The sequence below is a fragment of the Garra rufa genome, chromosome 23 (genome assembly GCF_049309525.1).
Source record: "Garra rufa chromosome 23, GarRuf1.0, whole genome shotgun sequence".
Taxonomy (NCBI): domain Eukaryota; kingdom Metazoa; phylum Chordata; class Actinopteri; order Cypriniformes; family Cyprinidae; genus Garra; species Garra rufa.
In genome coordinates, this window is record NC_133383.1 from 4,946,921 (window position 1) to 4,972,366 (window position 25,446).

At 36.2% G+C, this 25,446-nt stretch overlaps 1 protein-coding gene across 2 annotated transcripts in view; it reads left to right on the top strand.

Annotated features, from left to right (window-relative positions):
• The first annotated feature begins 7,551 nt into the window (after positions 1-7,551).
• The window catches only part of rph3aa (rabphilin 3A homolog (mouse), a), a 53,002-nt gene continuing 35,107 nt past the window's right edge, over positions 7,552-25,446 (top strand). For both annotated transcript variants that reach the window (XM_073829640.1, XM_073829639.1), the window contains exons 1-2: positions 7,552-7,675; positions 22,928-23,065. In XM_073829640.1, coding sequence (XP_073685741.1) covers positions 22,941-23,065 — 125 coding nt within the window. In that variant the 5' untranslated portion in view covers positions 7,552-7,675; positions 22,928-22,940. The remainder of the gene's footprint in view (positions 7,676-22,927; positions 23,066-25,446) is intronic.

The window sequence follows — 25,446 nt, forward strand, 5'->3', positions numbered from 1 at the left end:
ATTATCTTTCTTTTGAAACCAACTAAAAAAAGTCCCAGTCCTCTTCGCTCCACAGAAAGCATTACGGTCCAAAGCAACTAATGTGAATTTTTGTCATCGTGAAGAGAACGAAAACGATTGTGGAACTCGATGCAAACTATATTTTTTAAACTTGTATATTGTACATGAATATCTTGTAGAGGAGAATGTACTTACTAAACATATGTAATTGCCATTAAGATATACTGTATGTTTAACCCAGCAGCATTTCTTCTCGTGCCAGACGGTGAGCCTTACGGAAGCTAATAGGGTTGATCGTGTTGTTCGGCTCGCAATGCAATTAACCAACATGAACTCCTTGATAACAATAAACAAGAAGCTCACATCTTCATGCTTGAGTCCTTTTTCTTTATTGTAATCTGTGCAGTTGAATGTAAATTTGCTGAAACTTTTCTCACCCTCAGGCCTCATCCGAGATGTAGATGAGTTTGTTTCTTCATCAGGTTTGGAGGAATGTAGCATTGCATCACTTGCTCACCAATGGATGTGAATGGGTGCCGTCAGAATGAAAGTCCAAACAGCTGATAAAAACATCGCAATAATCCACAGGTACTCCACATTGTTGTTTTTGAGAATGATCATAACAGGTAACGCTCTGCAAAACAATTTTAGGTTTGTTATGAACGAGTTACATGGCCACAATAGATGTAGTTGTGCTGGACTGTGGTTTTCTGTTGTGCAGCTGTTTCACTGCAGGACTGTGAACAAAATTCTTATGACTGCAAGGCTGGATTTTCCTGGGAAGCCACAAGGACTCAAGGTGAACTTGCTTGGAATAAGCAAAGTAAAAACTAAATGTGAAAAATCACACAATGTTTCAAATGTTTCTTGGATACAATCACAACTTATTTGCTGAAGCCTGAAACTTCTCATATGTTTCCCTTGTGAGAAAGACTTCAGTAATCTCAGTTTCAAAGACATTTGATCATCTCAGACTGCTCCAAATGGCTTCCAAGATTTTATAAAGAAAAGTACAGTAAAAGGTTTGCAAGTACGCAAAGTGTCATTGTTATACTGTTATAGTGTCTGGTAATATTTTAATTAGATTTCATCATTTTTTTATTTTTTTTATTTATATTTATTTATTACTTTTTTTATTCATTTAAAGGTTTAGTAATTTTGTTGTGGGTTTTTGAATTTTTAATCTTTTTTTGTTTAGTTTTAAGTTTTCTCTTTTTTGTAGTTAGTGTTTTTTTAAGTGTAATTTTTGTTGTGTGTTTGTGCTTTTTTAGTTTTTTTATTTAAGGTTTTAGTAATTTTGTTGTGGTTAAGTTTTAGTAATTTTGTTTTGTTTTTGTCATTTTTATTTTTTTCTTGGTTTAAAGTTTGTAATTTTGTTGTGTTTTTGACATTTTTATTTGTTTAATTTTAGTAATTTTCGGTTTTGACATTTGTATACATTTTTTTTTAGCTAATTTTTTATTATCTTTTTTTGGTTTAGGTAAGGTTTTAGTAAATTTGTTGTGGGTTTTGACATGTTTATTTTTTTGGTTTTAAGTTAAGTAATTGTTTTTCTTTTTTTTTGTTAAAGTTTCAGTAATTTTGTTTGTTTTTGTCATTTAAATTATATTTGTTAATTATATTTATAGTTTGAGTCATTTGTTGTGCTTTTTCATTTTAGTAGTTTTTTAAAGTTTTATCATTTTGTTGTGTGTTTTTTGACGTTTTTTTCATGCGAGTTATTTTTTAGTTTGTGTTTTTGTCTTTTTTTATTCGTTTTTTTGTCATTTTAATATTTTTTTCTTAGTTTAAAGTTTTTTTTTATATATATATATATATATATATATATATATATATATATATAATTTTTTGTTTAGGTAAAGTTTTAATTATTTTGGTGTGTTTTTGACTTTATTATTTTAATATTTAGACTTTATTATGATTATTAATTATTATTGTTATTATTAGTCTCTTTTTATCATTTTTAGTATAGGTAACATTTTAGTAATTTTTTAAAATTTAGTTTTAGTAATTTTGTTGTTTCGACAGATTTTTTACATTTAAGTTTCAGTAATTTTGTTCAGTGTTTTTGACATTTTTATTTCTTTTAAATATGTGAATAGATTTATTTATACGTTTTTAATGAATAGTTTTATTTTATTTTGTTTGTTATTTTAGTACTTCAACTAACTAAATAAAAATGAGAAATGTTGCCTTTGCAACTATAGCTAAAATAAGTTTTTTTTTTTTTTTTAAGTAAACATTTATTTTGGATTGTGTGCTTTTATTTTTACTACTATTTACATTACTATTTTAACCTTAAGTTCCCCTTTCAGTATGGACTCAAACATTTCTCTTGAAGATCAAATGATCTGAGCTGCTGTTCTCCACGTTCATTTTATAGCTGTAAAACTCTTAATGTATGACAACTTCTGACTCATTTGTGTCTATTTGTGTTTGGAGTGAAATGAAACGTTACTAAGTACTGCATTACATCTCATGAGCTTTGAGAGCAAAATCTGGTCTATAATTAAAACGGCATGAATGTTAATAATTAATACATTGTGCACATACTGGTGCATTTCATTACAAGGTCTATGTTTTAAATCACAAGATGCAGATTTAGATACAATTGCTTTTATCTATTTTTACACTAAACCTTTGATGCTTTTAGGCATTTTTAGCTATTATTGTGCACTTACAATAATCCGCTAGTTGTCTTTGAGGTTTAATTATGGCAGAACCTTTGGATCTGAACACACAAGATATTATCCACCCAGAGCAGACGAGGACACGGACCCCGAGGAGCCGCGAGACGTTATTGACTGCCGTCTTGATAAAACAGGAAAAGGTTAAGCTGCCGTCTGTCTAGAGATGCAGTCCTGTGTTTGATAATGAAGAGCAGCTCTGCTAAAAGAGCATGTGGACATTCAGGACCAGATAAAGAGTCACTGGTACACATTCATGTTGCTTTCTGCCTAGTTTTTGTTAGTTTATGACAAGTAATTGTACATTTTAAAAAAGGGGGGTAAAGTAATGGAAAAATAAAGAATGTAAGAATTCAAAACAGCAGTAGTAAAGAATCAAACAGCAGGCAGATCATTCTATCGCTGTCATTTTTCTGTCTCTTGTTCTTCATTCTCCTCCTGTTCAGTGATGTGAGGCTGTTAACTCTCTCATGCGTCTCTCGAGATGCTTTTGGTTCCTGTGAAGCATTTTCTCATTCTGCTCACTCTCATCTTCCACTTTCATTTCGTTTGACCCCTGTACAGCAGGATCTCTGACCTGACATCAGCGTCTGAATCAAAGTATTACAGAGTGACTGTCGGACCGAGAGGAAATCGAACCACGATGGGTAACGTTAGGGTTTTAAACAGCAGCAGGCAAGTTACAGTGACAGATGAACACACATTCAAATTGAAAATATAAGAATGAAAAACTGATTCAGAATATTAATAAAATTATATAGATGATTCTAAAATAACACCTGAATTAGTTTATTATATTTTCCTTTTTTATTTTAATTTTAATTTTAGAACCTGCTCCGAAATCCAGATCCTAATGATTTGCGAACCCGCACCAAAGTCCCGGTTTGAATCAAATGATTTGTGATCCTGCATCAAAGACCAGATCTGAATCATTCACGAACCCGCATTAAAATCCAGATCTGAATCAAATGATTCGCAAACCTGCATTAAAGTCCCGAACTGAATCCAATGCTTCACAAACCTGCATCGAAGTCCCGATTTGAATCAAATGATTCGCAAACCTGCATCGAAGTCCAGATTTGAATCAAATGATTCGCAAATACTCACTGAAGTCTCAATAATCAAATGATTTGCAAATACTCACTGAAGTCTCAATGATCAAATGATTTGCGAACCCGCTCTGAAGTCCCGATTTGAATCAAATGATTTGCGAACCCGCTCTGAAGTCCCGATTTGAATCAAATGATTCGCAATCCTGCATCGAAATCCTGATCTGAATTAAGTGATTTGTGAGCCCACATTGAAATCCTGATCTGAATCAAATAATTCGCGAGCCTGCATCGAAGTCCCGATCTGAATCAAATGATTTGCAGAACCTACAACGAGTCCCGATCTAAATCAAATGATTCGTGAACCTGCTCGGAAGTCCCGATCTGAATCAAATGATTTGCAGAAACTACAACGAGTCCCGATCTAAATCAAATGATTCGTGAACCTGCTCGGAAGTCACCGTCTAAATCGAGCGAACCCGCTTGGAAGTCACCTTCTGAATCAAATGATTCACGATCCCGCATCGAATTCCCCATCTGAATCAAATGATTTGTGATCCCGCATCAAAGTCCCGATCTGAATCAAATGATTCGCGAACCTGCTCCCGATCTGATTCGCGATCCTGCATTGAAATGCCGACCTGAATTAAGTGATTCGCGAACCCGCATTGAAATCCCGATCTAAATCAAATGATTCGTGAACCTGCTCGGAAGTCCCGATCTGAATCAAATGATTCGCGATCCTGCATTGAAATGCCGATCTAAATTAAGTGATTCGCGAACCCGCATTGAAATCCCGATCTGAAATAAGTGATTTGCAAAACCACAACGAGTACTGATCTGAATCAAATGATTCGCGAACCCGCTCGGAAGTCACCATCTGATTCAAATGATTCGCAAACTCTCGGAAGTCACCATCTGAATCAAATGATTTGTGAACTCTCGGAAGTCACCGTCTAAATCGAGCGAACCCGCTTGGAAGTCACCTTCTGAATCAAATGATTCACGATCCCGCATCGAATTCCCCATCTGAATCAAATGATTTGTGATCCCGCATCAAAGTCCCGATCTGAATCAAATGATTCGCGAACCTGCTCCCGATCTGATTCGCGATCCTGCATTGAAATGCCGACCTGAATTAAGTGATTCGCGAACCCGCATTGAAATCCCGATCTAAATCAAATGATTCGCGAACCTGCTCGGAATTCCTGATCTGAATCAATGATTTGCGAACCTGTATAGAAGTCCCAATCTGAATCAAATGATTCGCGAACCTGCTCGGAAGTCGCCATCTGAATCAAATTATTTAGGAACTCTCGGAAGTCGCCATCTTAATCAAATGATTCGCGATCCCGCATCAAAGTCCTGATCTGAATCAAATGATTTGCAAAACCACACAGAGTCCCGATCTGAATCAAGTTATTCGGGAAACCACAACGAGTCGCCATTTGAATCAAATGATTCGTGAACCCGCTCAGAAAGTCGCTATCTGAATCAAATGATTTGCAAAACCACAACGAGTACTGATCTGAATCAAATGATTTGCGAACCCGCTCAGAAGTTACCTTCTGAATCAAATTATTTAGGAACTCTCGGAAGTCACCATCTGAATCAAATGATTCGCGAAACCACAACGAGTCCCGATCTGAATCAAGTGATTCGGGAAACCACAACGAGTCGCCATTTGAATCAAATGATTCGTGAACCCGCTCAGAAAGTCGCCATATGAATCAAATGATTTGCAAAACCATAACGAGTACTGATCTGAATCAAATGATTTGCAAAACCACAACGAGTACTGATCTGAATCAAATGATTCGCGAACCCGCTCAGAAGTCACCTTCTGAATCAAATGATTCACGATCCCTCATCGAAGTTCCCATCTGAATCAAATGATTCGTGATCACACGTCAAAGTCCCGATTTGAATCAAATGATTTGCAATCCTGCCTCGAAATCCCGATCTAAATTAAGTGATTTGTGAACCCGCATTGAAATCCCGATCTGAATCAAATGATTCGCGAACCTGCTCCCAATCTGATTCGCGATCCTACGTTGAAATGCCGATCTAAATCAAATGATTCACGAACCTGCTCGGAATTCCTGATCTGAATCAAATGATTTGCGAACCCACATCGAAGTCCCAATCTGAATCAAATGATTTGCGAAACCACACAGAGTCCCGATCTGAATCAAGTGATTCCGGAAACCACAACGAGTCGCCATTTGAATCAAATGATTCGTGAACCCGCTCAGAAAGTCGCCATCTGAATCAAATGATTCGCGAAATCCCAACGAGTCCCCATCGGAATCAAATGATTTGCGAAACCACACAGAGTCCCGATCTGAATCAAATGATTCCGGAAACCACAACGAGTCGCCATTTGAATCAAATGATTCGTGAACCCGCTCAGAAAGTCCCCATCGGAATCAAATGAATCACGAACCCACTCGGAAGTCGCCTTCTGAATCAAATGATTGGCGAACCCACCAGGAAGTCACCGTCGGAATCACAAAACCACACAGAGTCCGATCTGAATCAAATGATTTGTAATCCTTCACCAAAGTCCCTATTTGAACCAGGATTCGCGAAACCAGAACGAGTCCCTGTCTGAATCAAATGATTCATGAACCCGCTCGGAAGTCGCGATCTGAATTAAATGATTCGCTGCTTTTTAAAATCATTACAAGCGATGTCGAAATTCAAAAAAAAAATCTCTTTTTTTTTTTTTTTGCTACTGGGTTGCTTGAACTGAATAATCGAAGTCACGTTAGTTTGAATCAATCGGAGCGGTTCCAGCGTAAATGAGTCGCTCAATTTATTCTGTTTGTCTGTTCCTCTCGTCTTGACTCTTTTTATAGGTGACACTGTCAGCTACTGGCTAGCTCGCTCGCTAGTTTTATGACATTAACTGATATAAGCGAAAAAGTATGATGTTTACAAACAAAATATCCATATTTCCATTCTACATTCAACACAAATCTACAAACATATTCAGGTGAGGTAACCGGTTTAACGTTACTGCTAACTAGTGAAAACACTATTAAAATGACAGGCTGCAGCTCAAAATACATGTTAGATGGAAACATTGCTCATTATCTAGTTTGTAGCTTAATTCGCTATATTTGAAATAGTTTGAGCACAGTTCAGTTGGAGACATTTCATAATCATCTAGTCATCTCACCATTGAAGTGAATGACTTTATCAGCATGTATTGTAATAAATATTTGAGAAATGACTGTTGTATCTGATTGTATTAGTCTATTATAGAGTGAAAGTCAATGTAAAAAGTTACTTTATCATGTGTCCTTTCTGACATTATTTCTCTGTGATTCTAGTGTAATTTGCTTCAAAAACAATCACAAGGGGGCAGTAGAATCACACGAGGTGAGGTCACACGGTCACTGACGACTGTAATTTTGCTCAGTATTTCTAATTATAACAAATTACAGCATAATTGGCCATTTCACTCGCACAGAGGCAAATGTGACCTTTTAAAACTAATGAGCCACGGTTAAAGACGGTGGTTAGTAAAGAAAAGAGCTCACCTGAGCAAACCAAACTGGACAAGATGTATGTATAACATTGTTGCTATATGTTAGTGTACAAATGCAAATAATGCAAAATGACTTCTTATTTGCAGGCCTATAGGAAGAAACGCTGCCAGAAGGAGTGGATTAAAAAAATGGACTCATAATCATCATCATGATGATGAGCATCATCATCTTCATCAGGTATGTGCGGTGTAAATGAATTGTGCAGTTTCTTTCTCATTGGATGGCAGCACAGCTCGGTCAGACAGGAGGGGGTGGGGGTTTGGCTTTTCTTCTCCCTAAAGACAGTATTAAAGCATCATTCCTGCATCACTGTGGAGGAGAAAGAGAGAGAGACGCACACATCTTCATCTGTGCTGCTGCTGCTGAGCGCAGGAGGAGAGCGGTGAGTGACTTCACATCACTGACAGCTTGCATCAAGTCTCATAATGCAACCCTGATATTCAGACAGAGCTGATATAGAATGATTAGGCCTTGCGTTTCATCGCATTTTAACCATTTAGATAAATGCATCGGGTCAGGAGGAGATTTATGATTGTTATGCATGTCTGTAAAATCTTGCACTGGTCTATTATTAGACACATGCATTGGAAGAAAGCAACACAGATGGCAGGGACATCCATGCATGTTGTGCAATTAATGTGGCATGATTGGAATTGGTGCCTGTGATCTAGAGTTTGTGCCACTCTTCTTTAGTGGAGTTTTGAACATAGATTCACATAGTTGTGAAGAGCTCTAAAGGGCTTTTGAACAACATCCTCAAAAGGCTGCTGATGAGTGTGCGTTATGTAATGGGAAGTTGAGTCTTTTCTCTCTGGGGCCGCGCTTTTGTGCGCGAGACGGGGATCTGACGGCATTCGGAGGCAATAAATGCTCCTACAAGATGCAAGACACATTTACAAGTTTGTGAGCTTAAAAATAACTATTTTGCTTTTGCAGATCAAAGCTTTGCAACATCAGTCCTTGATCACAGAAAAGCAAAGTCAGTCTTAGGAAACCTGTGTTGTTTTGGCTCAGGGCGCAAATGAAGAATAGGTCACGATTGCATCACATCCAGGTTTCTTGTAGTCATAGTCTAAACTCCAGTGTTCTTTCAGCTCAGATCTTTCTCTAATTCCTCAACGCTCGACTGGCTGTGTGCGCGATTAGTGGCTTTCTTTGCTCTCAGCTATTGGATCTCAAAATACAAAGCTTATAGAGCATGACTGTTGACGCTTTACAAGACTTAATGGAAGCCTCTACTTCCTTAACCCAGGATGCTGAAAATGAAATGCACTCTACAGTTAAATTGATCACTTCTCCAGGGTTAAGTGTTAACCCTGTAAAACCTCACATATGAAATGATATGCCATTTATTGGACCTTTAGACTCCACAAAACCAACCATAAGGGTCTTTTTTTTTTTTAATTGAGATTTATACATCATCTGAAAGTTGGTTTGTTAGGAAAGGACAATATTTGGCCAAGATACAACTATTTGAAAATCTGCAATCTAAGAATGCAAAAAAATTTGCCTTAAAGCGAGACACTGCAGGTGAATAGGGTAAAAAACAACAACTAATAGTTATCACCTTACTTACTCAGTTGATTGATTACATTGTTAATTGCAAACATTTTTTTGTATTACACGTTTTATAAAATGTTAGGTTTTAAAATGCAAATGAGGCATTGTTTGATGAAATATGTGCTGATTTTTAGTACAAAAATGTAAAAACTGGATGAAGTCAGTTTCAAAATTCTTGTTTAATTTTTTTGACATATTAGAGTCAAATGTTTTTACAGAGGGGATTTGGGGTATGTCATTTTGTCACTCCATAATTCAGAAAATGCTTAGAACAGGCAGAAAACTGTATATTTTTGACAGTTTTTGGGGAATTAAATGTTGTATAAAATCAAGCAATTTATATATGAACAGATCCCTCTGTAAAAACCTTCAGGAAATGGACAGGAATAAAAATGTAAGGTTTGGTGTGTGTGAGTGCTACTAAAGTGGAGATTTAATGGCTCAGTGTAGGAGAAAAAACTCATTTTGAGAAAACGGCCTTTAAAAATATGCATTGCAATTGAAATCTATTGACACAAATAGATAAAGTGCTATAAAAGAAACACTTAACAGTGTCTTTTGGATGTTTTCCTTTCACTAGTCTGAAATACACTTTATGAAAAACCAAAAAGCCCAAAATCTCAAACATGACAGTTGTCCAAATGAAGTTCATGGCAACGATTAAGTTTTGATATATTTTCGGTAGGAAATTTACAAAATATCTTCATGGAAAATGATCTTTACTTAATATCCTAGTGATATTTGGCATGATTTTGAACCATACAATGTATTTTGGCCTATTTCTACAAATATGCCCATGCTATCTAAGACTGGTTTTGTGGTCCAGGGTCACATACAGTGAAAATATGGATGTAAAAACAGATTTAGAAAGCCCAAACTGAGCAAAAATATGCAATTTGTTGTAAACGTTAAGCACAAGCTGAATGGGTTTAGGGTCCTGCACCAAAACTACATATTTTACAGTCACCCTTACACACATTGATCATAAACACATCTACAAAGCTAAGCACCACAGCGGCCATCCGTTAAAAAACTAATATGTACCACGATAGATATCAGAGGTAGAATGCAAAATGTTTCAATACAAGCATTTCAGTCAAATGGAATTTATGCAATATTTCAAACTTTTAACCCACGGGAGAAAATCAACCCACCGCAACAGTTTAAAATCAGCCCAATTCTGTGGAAAAAATGCGGATTTGGCAACCCTATGTCCAACTCGAGCTGCATCCAAAGCCATTTAAATACTCTGCATATTGATATTGACTTTTATATTCAATATTAGAATGTCCCGCACAAGGCTTTAAAGGGATATTTCACCCAAAAATGAATGTTTATCTGCTTACCCCCAGGGCATCCAAGATGTAGGTGACTTTGTTTCCTCAGAAAAACACAAACGAAGATTTTTAATGAAAACCGGTGCAGTCTGCCAGCCTTATCCTTTAAGAGTAAACAAAAACATGCACAGACAAATCCAAATTACACCCTGCGGCTCGTGACGATACATTGATGTCCTAAGACACGAAACGATCGGTTTTTGTGAGAAACTGAACAGTATTTATATCATTTTTTACCTTTGATACACAGCCACGTCCATCTGTCATGAGCACGAGTTTGGCATCAGTCACGTCACATGAGCACGCGCTCTAGCGTAGAATACGCAAACGCCGGAAGCGATCTGTCGCATGAATACGACGCTCATTGTTTCCACAGTGCACAGAGATTGTGGGTATAGCGGCTATTCAAAATGGTAATTACTTGCGCTTATCCTGATTGTTTAAACCGATTTAACCCTCATACCGTAAGCTGGACAAATGTGGGCAAAATAATTTTAATTAATTTTAAAAAATACTTCCCTTGATCTGAGTGGTACAAGACTTGGTTACTTTTCCTAAGTTTGCCACCTGAACACGCAAAAAAAAAAAAAACGACTGGATTCTACAATGTTAAGTGGGTGAAAAAAAAAAAACTCCTTAATCCCGTATTCGTGGACAAAAATGGGCACCCATAGGAATGAATGGGAAAAACTGTAATTCAGAGAATTTTTTATAATTTTTGGCAAATAAAAATCAGTAGATCCAATACAATGCATATATTACATACACAAAAATGAAGGGGTGATCCTGTACAACCTTCTCAACATGGCAACAACTCTCTCACACACACACACACACACACACACACACACACACACACACACACACACACACACACACACACACAAACAAACAAAGCATTCAATAAGCCTATAACAGAGCTGGAATTTTTTTTTTTTTTTTTTTTTTTAATAAAAACTCACTCACACATACAAAAAGACCCAGGAATTGGCACCAATTAGTTTGAGTTATTGAAATTTGATGTTCTTTGTTTCAAAAAAAATAATGAATGATTTACTACTTTGTCTTTTCCTTATAGCATGGTCATATATATCTAAGCATATTTTGGCATCTTTGTATAGTCTCACCTAACACAGATATATATTTATTAAAATTACAATTTTAACTTGTGATAAAGTAAAAAAAATTAAGAGGTCAAATTCATCATAACAGTGGTTCATAGAGTTCAACCTATATGCAGCAATTCAGTACTGCAGCCATCTAGTGGTTATTGATATTATTGTTTTTTTTTTGTTAATTTTATACTAACATAAGACACCAGATGCCACCAAAGTCACTTCATCTTTAGGGTTTAACTCTCTGAACTTACTGGAATGATTTTTTTTAATTAAGATAATTAAATATTAAATATAACATAAAAATAAGCATAATTTACATAAAAAATATGGTACTTTTAGAGGTAAATAAATTCAAAAATACCCCCAAAATAAAAAAAACACCATAAATTGATAGATTTTATTTTATCGAAGATAGTGATATAACATTTATTGAACACAAATTTTTTGATCACACCTGAGACCTCTGTGCCTACATTTGTCCACAAACACGGGATTAAGGGCTGTAATGTGAATACGGTATTAGGGTTAAAGCTAAAAGATTACGTTTGCTTGGGCAAACTCATCCGGGACTTTTCACTGATTTCCCCTTACGGCGTTTGCGTATACTACGCCAGAAGCGCGTGCACATGTGACGTGACTGATGCCAAACTCGTGCTCATGACAGATGGACGTGGCTGTGTATCAAAGGTAAAAAAATGATATAAATACTGTTCAGTTTCTCACAAAAACCGATCGTTTCGTGTCTTAAGACATCAATGTATCATCACGAGCCGCAGGGTGTAATTTGGATTTGTCTGTGCATGTTTTTGTTTACTTTTAAAGGTCTGGTGCCCATCCACGTCCATGATAAGGCTGGCAGACTGCACCGGTTTTCGTTAAAAATCTTCGTTTGTGTTTTTCTGAGGAAACAAAGTCACCTACATCTTGGATGCATTGGGGGTAAGCAGATAAACATCAAATTTTCATTTTTGGGTGAACTATCCCTTTAATACAAAAACACGCACAGTAAATGGTGACTGTAGAAAGCAAAAGCCGAATCCTGGACATTTTGGGCGATTTAGGAATCCTGACTGGACGCACTTTTTTTTTTTTTTAAGTCCAAAAAGACGACATATGGTCACCCTAGTTTCAGTGCAGCTTTAAAGGGCAGAGGAATAAGGGTCTTATCTAGCAAAACAATTGGTTATTTTCTAAAAAAAAAATACAATTTGTATACTTTAACCTCAAATGCTCTTCTTGCCTAGCTCTGTGATGCACATGTGTGCTCTGGTGAGGCAAACATTTCAGGTTTTCTCTCCATATAGTAGACTTCAATGGTGCGCAACAGATTGAGGGTTTAAAAAAGCAGTTTCAACGCAACTTCAAATGGCTCTAAACAATCCAATCAGAGGAATAAGGGTTTTATCTAGTGAAACGATCAGTCATTTTCTTCAAAAAATTACAGCTTATAGACTTTTTTACCACAAATGCTCCTCTTGTCTGACTCTACAATGTGCATGCATACTCTTGTGTGCGGTTCAAGACAGTTAGGGTATGTTGAAAAACATCAAAAGCATTGTACATCGCTGCAGAAGTACCGACCCAGTGTTTACAAAGTGAATGAAAAAGGTAAAACATCAATGTAGGACAATTTTGAAGTTGGAGGAGAAAATGAGATTGGAGTTTTTTGACATAACCTAACTGTCTTGAACCGGAGCACACAAGAGTACACATGCACATCATAGAGTTAGACAAGAGGAGCATTTGTGGTTAAAGAAAATGACTGATCGTTTCACTAGATAAGACCCTTATTTTTCAGATTGGATGGTTTAGAGCCATTTGAAATTGCATTGAAACTGCTTTTTTAAACCCTCAATCCGTTGAGCACCATTGAAGTCTACTATATGGAGAGAAAACCTGAAATGTTTGCCTCAAAAAATGTAATTTCTTTGCGACTGAAGAAAGAAAGAAATTAATATCTTGGGTGTCATGGGGGATGAGTAAATTATCAGGAAATTTTTATTCTGAAAGTGGAGTAATGCTTTAATAATGCCCATGTTTGCATAATTAATGTAACATTTTTGTCGTCTAGCTCTTGTTTTCCTTCAGCTGTTGTTTTCTCTCAGTGGTCTGATGAAGGCTTTGTTAAATCCTCTCTGGGTGCTGCTTTCACCATAGAAGTGACATGGTGGGCTATAGCATTAATGAAATGCTGGAGAAGCAGCTGTGTGCTTTCCTACTGCAGACAGATGGCCGGGACATCACACACCTGGGTATAAAGCTCCTGTGCATTGATTGTAAGCATCAAAATATGTTGGCATGAAATGGCATTTGCAGTGTTTCCCTCTGTAATGTGACAAACAGGATATTCAGCCAGAAATAGATGCAGGGCAAGAGTTGGTTTTACCAATCAGGAATTAATTAGACTGTAAAAAGTGGTTTCTGTTGACGTCAGCCCAGCTGAAGCACAGCAAGTTGTAACATTTTGAGGAAAGCTTGGAGACTTGAAAACATTTCTTTGTTTGCGATAATGGCCATTAGTGAATCATTCACAATAAGACCAAAAATGTGCTTTATTTTATCCGTCAGGAATTGTTTGGATGGTGAAGAGGAGAGGAAGAAAATAAGTTAATAGTCCATTGTGATGACGGGTTGCACAACAAAAATATTTGTGCATTTGAAAAAAAAAAAAAAGTTTTAACTCATTCATAAATGTAATAAAAGTGATGCATAAATGAAATGGGTACAAAAACAGGCAAGATTTCTGCACTCAAAAATAATGACATGGTTTATTATTAACCATTTGCATCTGAAAATCATATTCATTGGGAAAACAATTTGGTTAATTTAGTTAAAAAGTGTGAACATGGTTAAAATATGGCTGTGACTGTGAAACAAGCTATATTTAATTAGTTAAAGTGTGTGAGATTGAAGCAAACCTGATTTATTGATGATCAACATATAAAACTAGATATAATACAACACCAGTCAAAAGTTTTTGAACAGTAAGATGTTTAATGTTTTTAAAGAAGTCTCTTCTGCTCACCAAGCCTGCATTTGTTGAATCCAAAGTACAGCAAAACCAGTAAAATTTTGAAATATTTTTACTATTTAAAATAACTGTTTTCTATTTATATATTTTGTAAATATATATTTTATAATATATTTTTAAAATGTAATTTATTCCTATGATTTCAAAGCTGAATTTTCAGCATTATTACTGCAGTCTTCAGTGTCACATGATCCTTCAGAAATCGTTCTATTATGCTGATTTGCTGTTCAAGAAACATTTATTTTTATTATTATTATTATTATTATTATTATTTAAAACAGTTAAGTAAACAGTTGAAAATGATAGAAATTAATAGGTTTATTTAGCGAGGATGCTTTAAATTGATCAAAAGTGATAATACGGACATTTATAATGTTACAAAAGATTTCTATTTCAGATAAATGCTGTTCTTCTGAAGTTTCTATTCATCAAAGAAACCTGAAAAAATTCTACTCATCTGTTTTCAACATCATCATAATAATGTTTTTTTAAGCAGCAAATCAGATTATTAGAATGATTTCTGAAGGATCATGTGACTGGAGTAATGATGCTAAAAATTCAGCTTTGAAGTCAGGGATAAATTATATTTTAAAATATATTCAAATAGAAAACTTTTTCAAAATTGTACAGTTTTTGCAGTACTTTGCATCAAATAAATGCTTTTTTAAAAAACATTAAAAATCTTATACGTAGTGTATATTTAAAACACATTGTTTATTAGTACTATTACAGACATCTGACCTGTTTCATTTAAGTATAAATGACAAATATGCATCACATTCATTTATGTTAAAACGATGTAATCCACATGTATGTAAATATTACAGTATTTTTGCAATTCAAATACATAGATCTCAAATGTAGGCCTAAATATTTTTAGTACATCATTCACAATATGACCAGAAACATATTAAGAAGGATAAAAAGGGTCCATTTCTATTTCTTTTGACATTATCGTTCACTTTTTTTCTCTCTAGTCACAACTGAAAAGGTCCCGAAACCGAGCCTTGAGGTACACCGCATAATTTTCCGTGGGCTGCGTTGAAAATATCTCCCCTGTAGAATTAATTTGGTGTTCAAAGGCATGTAAAAATAAGAGTAACCCTTTATGACAGTCCACACTCAGCTCAGCATCTCCATCGTGCCACATATCCATGGATTTAACACTGTTCTGCATCCGTTAACTCCAAAGGAGACTCATCAAAATGGTGGTAAAGGGATAAACTTGTTGGGGTTCTCAGTAAGCCGGTAAGCCGATTCTTACCACGTCTAGAGTAGGTGGATGATCTTGTGTGTGCTGATGCTGATGTTGTTGTGCATTCTGTGAAGAAGAGAAACGGCGGAGTGTTTGTTACAGGAATACGTTAAGTAGGTCAGATACAGTGTATCAAGGCTTTTTAAAATTTTATGCATGCACTTCCAGTGGTGGTGACGTATCAGAAATGTCCCATGCAACCACTGTCATGTGTTAAATGCTTTTATAAATCAAGTATTAACCCTAAAGCCTGACATATGAAATGTCGGAGGAATCCAATTATTTGAAATGGAACAGTTTATTGAACTTTAAGTATTAAAAAAACTAAAAAGGAGGGAAACAACACCTCATTTTTATTCAGGCCCTAACTGATCAAAAATTTGCATTTTGCAACTAATTTAGAACCATAAAATAAGAGGAAATTCCGAGACCTTAAAGTTCTATTGTTTTTGGCTTTGTTCGAATCCATTTTTCCAGGTCGTTGGGCCTTTTGCAGTGGACGTGCACACAGACACACACTCGCACATGTGCTGTAAAACCCCTTGGAGGAGCGCATTGTATTGTGGAGCTAAAACGCCTCGGTTTCTGTTTACTTCACGTCAGTTTTGTGGAGCGTTTCCGTGGGCTAGTGACGCTTCTCCTGCTCAGCAGCTGCTGATGAATTCCAAGTGACATGGGTTTTTCTCTTGGCAGCGCGGCGAGGCAAACCTGGCATCGCTGTATTCCGGAGCTGCTTGCTGAGCACGCCTTTGCTTTCCTGTTATAAGAGCTTCCTAGCACCTGATTAATTGGGTTCGCGGAAGAATCAATGTACATTTTGTAAATAACTTTTTTGGCTGTTTTATTGAAAGCAAAGAGATGAGAAATGATTTGGAGATGAGGGTGGAAATTCAAGCTGGATCTGAATCATCATCTCCCATATGAGTAACACGGCTTAATGTGTCTGGAGCTTAATGCAATGGGCACACTATAAGAATGAAGCATGTGAGCCTCTAATGTTTTGAAAAGAACAGTTGTTTTAGTGTCTTTGATATATTCTTATAGTTTTTAATATTTTAAATAAGATTTTTCAGTTTTAGTAATTTTCTGGTTTCTCTGTCTGATTTATTTTGCTATTTTAGCACTTTAGCACTAGTGAACATTAAAACTTGATAATTGCGATAAATTGCTTAGTACAGTAATCAAATCGTTTGATGTGTAGGGTGTTTCTGAGGGAAGCACACAAGGCATTTCAATATTATAATGATCAAATATTTAAAACTTTTTGTTTTATATATAATTATATATTTTAAATATAGCTGCAAGCAGCGATTTACTAGGGTTCAGGTGCTTTAAGGCATTTAAGCACATAGAAAAAGACATTATTTACCAAGTCTGTAACCACCTAAATCAATCTGAAAAAGGATTTTTGGCAAATCCAGGTAATTTACTATAGAAATATTATGTTTTTTAACATTTATGACTGTTATGGCACCAGCTGTGCTCCGATCTCCTTAAAACTTTGCATGCTTGTTTTGCACGTGCTCACCAGGTTTCGTGTAGTTTTGAGTTTTCCTTTAGGCTTAGTAGAATTTTGGGTCAATTTGGACAGGCCCCTTTTCTAAATTACCCCGTTATAGCTTCCCAAAGTGTAAATTTTAACATTTTTTGAAAATTAATGACCTAGAGTCCAGAGAATTGTACAGTTTTTTTCTAGATTGAGTGAAAAACCTAGGACTAGTTTGCACAAGTAGTTTTTTTTCCATTTTATCATTCTCTGACAGCAGTGGTTCTAGAGGCAAAGTAGTATGTTCTATAGTATGATATGAACATCGCTTGCATGTGGGAAAAACCATGCAATGTACAATCGTTTACACGCTTGAAAATGCGATATCGCCCCCAGTGGCTGATTTCTGTAAAATTTCAAAGAGTCAAACAGGCCCACCGAGTTTCGTTCTGATCGGCCTCCATTAACCTCGTTAACCTCGGCCAATGGCGGGCCTGGCGGCCATGTTTTTTTTTTTCAGATACGCAAATGTCCTTATAGACACTTGTGGCACTTTGGACTAAGACCGTGCACAGCAATTTTCATGTTGATGGGACAAATGGTTTTGTATGGATAAAACTTTTAAATTTTTTTCTCCTTCTTATAGCTCCACGATTTTTGTCCTGTGACTTCAGACTGAGCTCTTACATAAGTATTCTGAGTTTGGCGAAAGTATCTCATTCCATTAAGGAGTTCTAGGCATTTTACTAAAAGTAGTTCCGCTCCTTTCAAACATTTTCAAACACTGGTTTGGTTCTGATCGGGCAAAAAAACCTAGAACTAGGTTTGTAGTTTTTAAAAAAAATCCAAAATACCAGAACATTTCGCTCACGATCAAATGGCATGCACTTTGTCTGACATGAGTCAAGGATTCCAATGACGAAAGACTCTTGAGGCTGCAATTGACGCTTTAGGAGTTATGAGCGATTTCGTATTTGTGATCACTGTAGCACCCCTGTTAGGCCGATTGGGGCGAGCTTTGGTGACATTGTCAGCGGTGTGAGTACTACCATCTCTCCAAGTTTCAAGTCTCTAGGACTTACGGTTTGGTCTGCATGATCCTTTTTTATGTGGAGATTGCTGATCCTTGGCCATTCTAACAATTCCAATAGGGTTTCAGTGCTATGTATTTGAACCCCTAATTACATGTTTAAAATATATTAGAATATTAGAACATTTTTGTTACTTACAATAGTAATTTATAAAAGTAATATATTTCTCTTTATTTTTTATTTAGAGTTAAAACATACAAATTTCAAATAATGACATTTTATTCAATTGTATAATAATTTATTGTTATTTATGGTCAAAGAAGTGAGCATGCAAATGTGTCGTTAAATTATTGAAATATTAACTTAAAATCTCAGGGGGCACTTCCATGTAAAATATTTCACGTTAAATGGTTTTGGCTGATTAAACAAGTTCAGGAAACCATGTTTCAAAGGAACAATAAATAAGTCTGGAGCAACATATGCATGTGGGCAAATAATGGGCAACATGAGGGTAAGCAAATAAGTTTGAACAGGACCAGAGTTGCCAAATATACACAAATAACAAAAAGATGCAAACAACAGCACTTTACATGTGTAAGCATCTAAACTTCTTTTGGTCCGCACTGATTCGTCTTTGATAATGATAGCGCTGACATGTTTGTGTAAACACCACGCTTTAATGAGTTTACACCAGCACATCTCTCTGTTTACCACCCTCTTGACAAATAACAGCCCCAATTAATCCCAGCATCTCGTTATCCCACATCTCATTAACCTGCATTCTGCTTGAAGTGAGATTACCTACCTGAATGTATTTAAATACTGTATTTTGGAAGGTTGTGGCCGGTTTGTGAGCAAATGGAGCAGTGATGGAGGAGAGCAGGTGTTTTTGCTAGAGGCGGCCCGGTGGTTGGGGGTCTACAAGCCCCAAGGCGTATATAAATCACAGCACAAGAGCTCACTAGAGTGTATTATAGGTAATAATATCAGCCATGCTGGAACAGCTGAGGTTATAGATTGTGAATGTGGGGATGTTGCCAACCTCAGGAAGGTGTGGAAAAAGAAGCAGCCTTTGCCAAATCCAGGCGTGCTGACATCGCGGATCAAACCGACTCGGTATCGTGTGCCAAACGGCTCATCTGCTTCCAGAGCGCGATGATGTGGCATTTAGGTTATAATATGAGAAATCAGTTGGCTAATGAAGCTCTGTTGGCCTGTAGTTCTACAGTGGTTCTTTGCAGCGCCTTAGATTCTGCACAGGTTCTTTATTGGCATCCATTGAACTTTTCAGTTGGACAAAAGATTCTTTATAGTGGAAAAGGTTTTGATATTATTCAAATAAAGGTTCTTTATTGGCATTGGTTCCATTAAGAATCTTTAACATCCATTAGGGTTCGTACAGATACTGTAAAATTAAATTCCAGGACTTTTCAAGCACTATTTTCATGATTTTCATGGACTTCAATCCGAGATCTAATGTTGCCGAATCCTGGCCTGAAGACATCTAACGGCCAGTATTCAGATATAATTATAGCGCACCTGTTGGCAGCAGGATATGTCATGTCTTATACTAACTTAAACGTACAAAGTTTAATCTGCACCAAACTTCATATGTTTGATATAAAAGTGCTGGCATGAACACATCTACATGCCAATGTTCAGTTTTTAAATAGCGCCACCAGCTGGCAGCAGGAAGTTTGGCACATATAAATGACTTTGATAGATTTCTCCTGTATTTACTATATTAAGATCTTCGCAATTTAACATTGCTAAGGCCTTTAGATTAGACTGACCAAATATGTTGATATCATTAAATCTCTAGGAGGAGTTTGTTTCAGCGTAAAACATGTCACTTCCTGTTGTCAGCAGGTGGCGCTATGACTATAACTGAATATGGGCATGTAGATGTCTTTAGGTCAGGAGTGTTATCACACATGTAAAGTTTGGGGCAAATCGGACATTGTATGCCTGAGTTATAACAACTTCCTGTTTCATGGCGAAAAATCGAAATCCGTCAGGCCGCCACGGACACGCCCTCCAACGAAAACTCTAGATATTCGCAATTTAACGTCACATGGGCCTTTAGATTAGACTCACGAAATTTGGTGTTGATCTGAATAAATCTCTAGGAGGAGTACGATGCCTGAAAATGGCAAAAATGACACAAAATTTGCGTAGAAATTAAAAATGACCAACTTCCTGTTGGGTTTCAGATTTTGCTCCAAGAGACTTTTTTGTAGGTATCAGTGTGTTACACGTGTGTCCCGATTTTCATGCATGTACGTGAAGCGTAGCTCAAAGCACACTCTGTTGAACGTGTATAGGTGGCGCTATAGAGCCATTTTGCCACACCCACAGTTTCATGAGTTTTTGAGCAATGGCAAAAATTAAATGAAGCACATGTTAAGTATCACTACTAAAATATTACAAAGTATAATACATTTTACTATAGTAAAACCATGGGTAATTTTTTTTTAGGGATTTGTATTTGTGTATACTTTTTTTTCTATTTCATTTTTTTTTTATACTTGTACTGCCTTAATAGTTTGATGTTTTCTACTGTTTAAGAAAAATAACTGAAATAGATCTGAAATCCCGATCTGAATCAAATGATTTGCAGACCGCACTCCGAAATTCCGATCTAAAGCAAAAGATTGCAAACCTGGGTCTCTCAAGAACCCTCTTCTTCACTCTTAAAAATAAAGATTCTTTATTGGCATTGATGGTTCCATAAAAAAACATTTAATCTGTAAAACCTTTCCATTTGACAAAAGGCTCTTTATAGAGGAATTAAAAAAATAGATGATTAAAATAAAGGTTCTATATGCATTCGGCAATGATGGTTCCATTCCATGAAGACATCAACATCTCTAAACCTTTCCACTGGACAAAAGGTTGATTATAATGGCAAACAATTCTTTAGATGATTCAAAAGTTTCTTTATTGTCCATGATTCTATACAACAACTATTTTTGTTTCCCCAAAGAACTGTGAAGAACTTTTTAAAAATGATAAAGAACCTTTTATCCAATGGAAAGATACTTTTGATTTTGAATGTTCTTCATGGAACCACTAATGGCAATAAAGAACATTTATTTTTAACGGTGTAGATTATAAATGTTCTTGATGTTTCATTATACACTCTTTTCAAAGTGATGCCATAGAGAAACCATTTTTGCTTCTCTTAAGAACCATTAAGAACCATTAAAATTTCACTATAAAGAGCCTTAAGTGGATTGAAAATATTGAATTGATGTTAAATGTTCTTCATGGAACCACCTTTATTTTTAAGAATAGGTATTCAGATAATATAGATGCTTTACTAAATATTCTTGTATAAAATCAAGCTGTTTGTTTTAAGACTATCATGTATCATCTAAGAAGATGTAGTTTATTTGTATCAAACTCACCCAAAGATTTCCGCAGCTGTGCTTTCTTTATATGGGACTGTCTGGATTTCATGGCTCAGTGCTATTGAATTTTCTTTAGCCATTAATACAATAAAGCAATCAATGTCTTGAATGTCCCAGCATAGAAAATGACATTTAGGGCACATTGATGCACTGCCCCCAACAACTGACCCAACCAGAAACACATAGACCAGCTCTTGATCTATTGTTGTCCTTGACAAAGGGTTTCTGCAGGCATTAATTCACCTGTCCACAAATTAGAGCCTTAAAAGATCTTAAATCGGAGCCTTAAATTCATAGAGTCATGGCTTTAAATGTTGCATGCATCGCAATATCCTTAAATCACAATGCATTGTGAAAGTGTAAACATGAAGACTGTTTTTTGAGAAATGTGACAAAATAATAGTGTTTATGCTTAAAATGAACAAATGTAACTTTTCTGATCTCACTGGCTGGTATTTGTTCTTGTTTTAATCATAAACTCAGTCCATTCAGATTAATTTCTTTGTGTCCCCTTCCATTTAATTATTAAACTGTTTACTTAGTCTTTAAAGGTTTAAATTTACCTTCAAAACCTACAGAAATACTAGTTAAGCTGTAGAGCCAAACATCTTCCTTTATCATTCCATAAATGCGTTTCTCTGTCTGCATTGGATGTTATTTGTATATAGCTTAGTTCTGAGTTGCAAGCATTTACATTTAAGTGCAAGGCTGACGGTTATGTCGGCGTCAGCATTTTCGTATAAATCCAGGCAGCTAATGCAAACACATTTGATTTTTGATGCACATTTCAGTGGAGCCTTTGAAGATCCAGCGGGCCCATAGAGATGCGCGTTCATACGTGATAGACGCGCTTTCTATGGAAACGGCTGATGAGATGAATAGTGACAGCGCTGGTGAGAGTGTGATGTAATTTCTGATCATCACTCTCCCTCTATTTCCCCTTTACTCTGTCTCCGTGTCCTCCTCCTCTTCTTTTCAGCCCCAGATGGCAATCAGTCATGTCCTCCGTCACCTCGACATTTTCAATCAGCGTTTCGAGCGTCTCTGTGGGGACGGAATAGAATTTGCCCAACACGCCGGAAAGAGCGATGCATTGACTCATTAATGATATGACATGCTGTAATGTCAAAAGGCACCGAGCAGATTTCACTTGCGCCGGAGATAAAGCGCAAAACAGCTGTTGTAATTGCTCTACCTTTGAAAATTATTTCCTGACTGATGCGTGGCCGTATGCGCGGCACGGTGTGCCTCTAAAATCCCCTCTGTTGGTTGATTGCGATTGGGTAATAATACGGACAGATGGGGCCGCTGGGAGTTTTCGGTCGTATATTTAAGCGTTCGCCGCTGCAGATGTGTTTGGCCGTGCGCTGGGCGTAATTGACTATTGTGCTTGTGTGCTTTAGGACTGGCTGCAAGATGTACGGCAGGCAGATGGAGTCCGCCGCTGGAATCGAGGAGCTGACGGACGAGGAAAAGGAAATTATCAACAGCGTGCTGGCGAGAGCCAAGATGATGGAGGCCATGGAGCAAGAGAGGATTGGGTGAGACGCTGACTTGAAGTCATTCTCTTGTTCTGTTCCTGTGGGAAACACAATTGAGATGTCTAAGTCAAGACTAGTCAAGTCACCTTATGTTGTGTGTTGTACATCTGACAAAATCTTAACGAAGAACTCGTCTCTTGAGATATAAAGGAATAATATAAATTTTGCCCATTGGAGAATTGTCCCAAATATCTGTTCTGCAGAGTTATTCGATTAAACAGAGACTCTTTTGAAGCCTCTTGCTTGTTTGGCTTTGTTTTATGCTATCCACATGAATATATTTAGCCCTCTCCTCCTATTGTGTGTCAACAATTGCCTCATTTGTGTCTATTTTTATTCTTTGTAAGGTATTGTAGGAAAAACATCTAAGACAAAGTTGATACTTTAGGAAGAGTAAATCATAGGTTTATGTGAAAGAGCAATGAGTGTGTCAAGGGCATAGAATTTCCATAATTTCCAATATTCAACTACAGTTCAGTTGAATGATAAAGTTTGCCCTCTTTAACTTTGTTGTTCTGCTGTTTTGTGTTCATCTGCTTTTCCCATTTGCGCTTTTTACATTGACTATCACTTTATATAGACTAAGTGTAGTAACATCTAGAAGCAATAAGAATGCTCCCGAGCTAAATTTGTAGTGTCCCAGATCTTTTCAGTTTTTTATTAGTAATAAATTTGCACAAATGTGACCATGGACCACAAAACCAGTCATAACGTTAAATTTTACAAAACTGAGAGGTAAACATCACATGAAAGCTCAATAAATAAGCTTTCTATTGATGTATGGTTTGTTAGGATAGGACAATATTTGGCCGAGATACATCTATTTGAAAATCTGGAATCTGAGGGTGCAAAAAAATCTAAATACTGAGAAAATCACCTTTAAAGTTGTCCAAATTAAGTTCTTAACAATGCATATTACTAATCAAAAATAGCATTTTGATAGGTTTACAGTAGGAATTTTACAAAAAATCTTCATGTAACATGATCTTTACTTAATTTCCTAATGATTTTTGGCATAAAAGAAAAATCAACAATTTTAACCCATACTATGTATTTTTGGCTATTGCTACAAATATACCCCAGCGACTTAAGACTGGTTTTGTGGTCCAGGGTCACAAATGTTAAAAACCTATTTTTTGCTTTGCCATTATGGACTAGGGAGTGTAGATTGATGTGGGAAAAAAGTAATTTAAAGTAGTTTAACATAAGGCAGCAACATAACATAATGTTAAAAAAAAGAAGGGGTATGAATAATTTCGCAAGGCACTGTAGACTGACAAATTCCATAACTTCAGTGGTATGGGATGACTGGATGCTTTCAACTGATTTCCTATTAAACTGTCACCAACTGAACTGCAGTGCTCAAACTATTTTAAATATAGTGAATTAAGCTACAAACTCGATCATAATACACAGTGTTTCCATCTAACATGTATTTTAAGGTGCAGCTCGTCATCACTATTTAGCAGTAAACTGGTTAGTTCTCATGAATATGTCCGTAGTTTGTGTTGGATGTTCTCTTCAGAATGGAAATGTTTATTTTACTTGTAAACATCATACTTTTTGTTCACTTATTTAAGTTAAAGTCATAAAACTAACGAGCTAATTCAGTGGTAGTACTGGCAGTGTCATGTATACATGGCTGAAAAGAGGAACAGACAAACTGATTCAATTAAATGAGTCACGCTGGAACCGCTCCGATTGATTCAAACTCGTGACTTCGATCATTCAGTTGAAGCAATTCACTAGCAAAAACTACACTGTGAAAAGTTTTCACCAGTTTCAACTTAAAAACTTAAGTTCAGCAGCTGCCTTAACTTATTACACTAAAAATTAGTTGATTTAACTTATGAGTTAAAATGACTTAAGTTGATTTAACTTAAAATTTTAAGGCAGCTGCTAAACTTTTTAAGTTTTTAAGCTGAAACTGGTGAAAACTTTTTACAGTGTAGATCAAAATAGCCATTCATTTTCGAATTTCAACATCATTCGTAATGATTTTAAAAAGCATGTGTAGTGGGTGAAATTGAGCTTTTCGAAACTCCTAATCAGTTAAACCACTGCATCGCAAAATGATTCACTGTTCACACTCTAATCGGATCGTGAATCAGTTGATTCAGATCCGGGGACTTCAGTGCGGGTTTGCAAATTATTTGATTTAGATTGGAACCTTGCAGCGGGTTCAAGCGAATCATTCAATTCACGAAATGATTCGATGAAGTCTCGATTTGAAATAATGGTACGCAAATAATTTGATTCGGATCAGAACTTAAGAGCCGGTTTGTGAATCATTTTACGAATTGAATGATTCGTGATCCGTGCTGTAGTATTTGGATTTGAAATGATGGTTCACAAATCATTAGTTTTCTGCAATTCCAGAG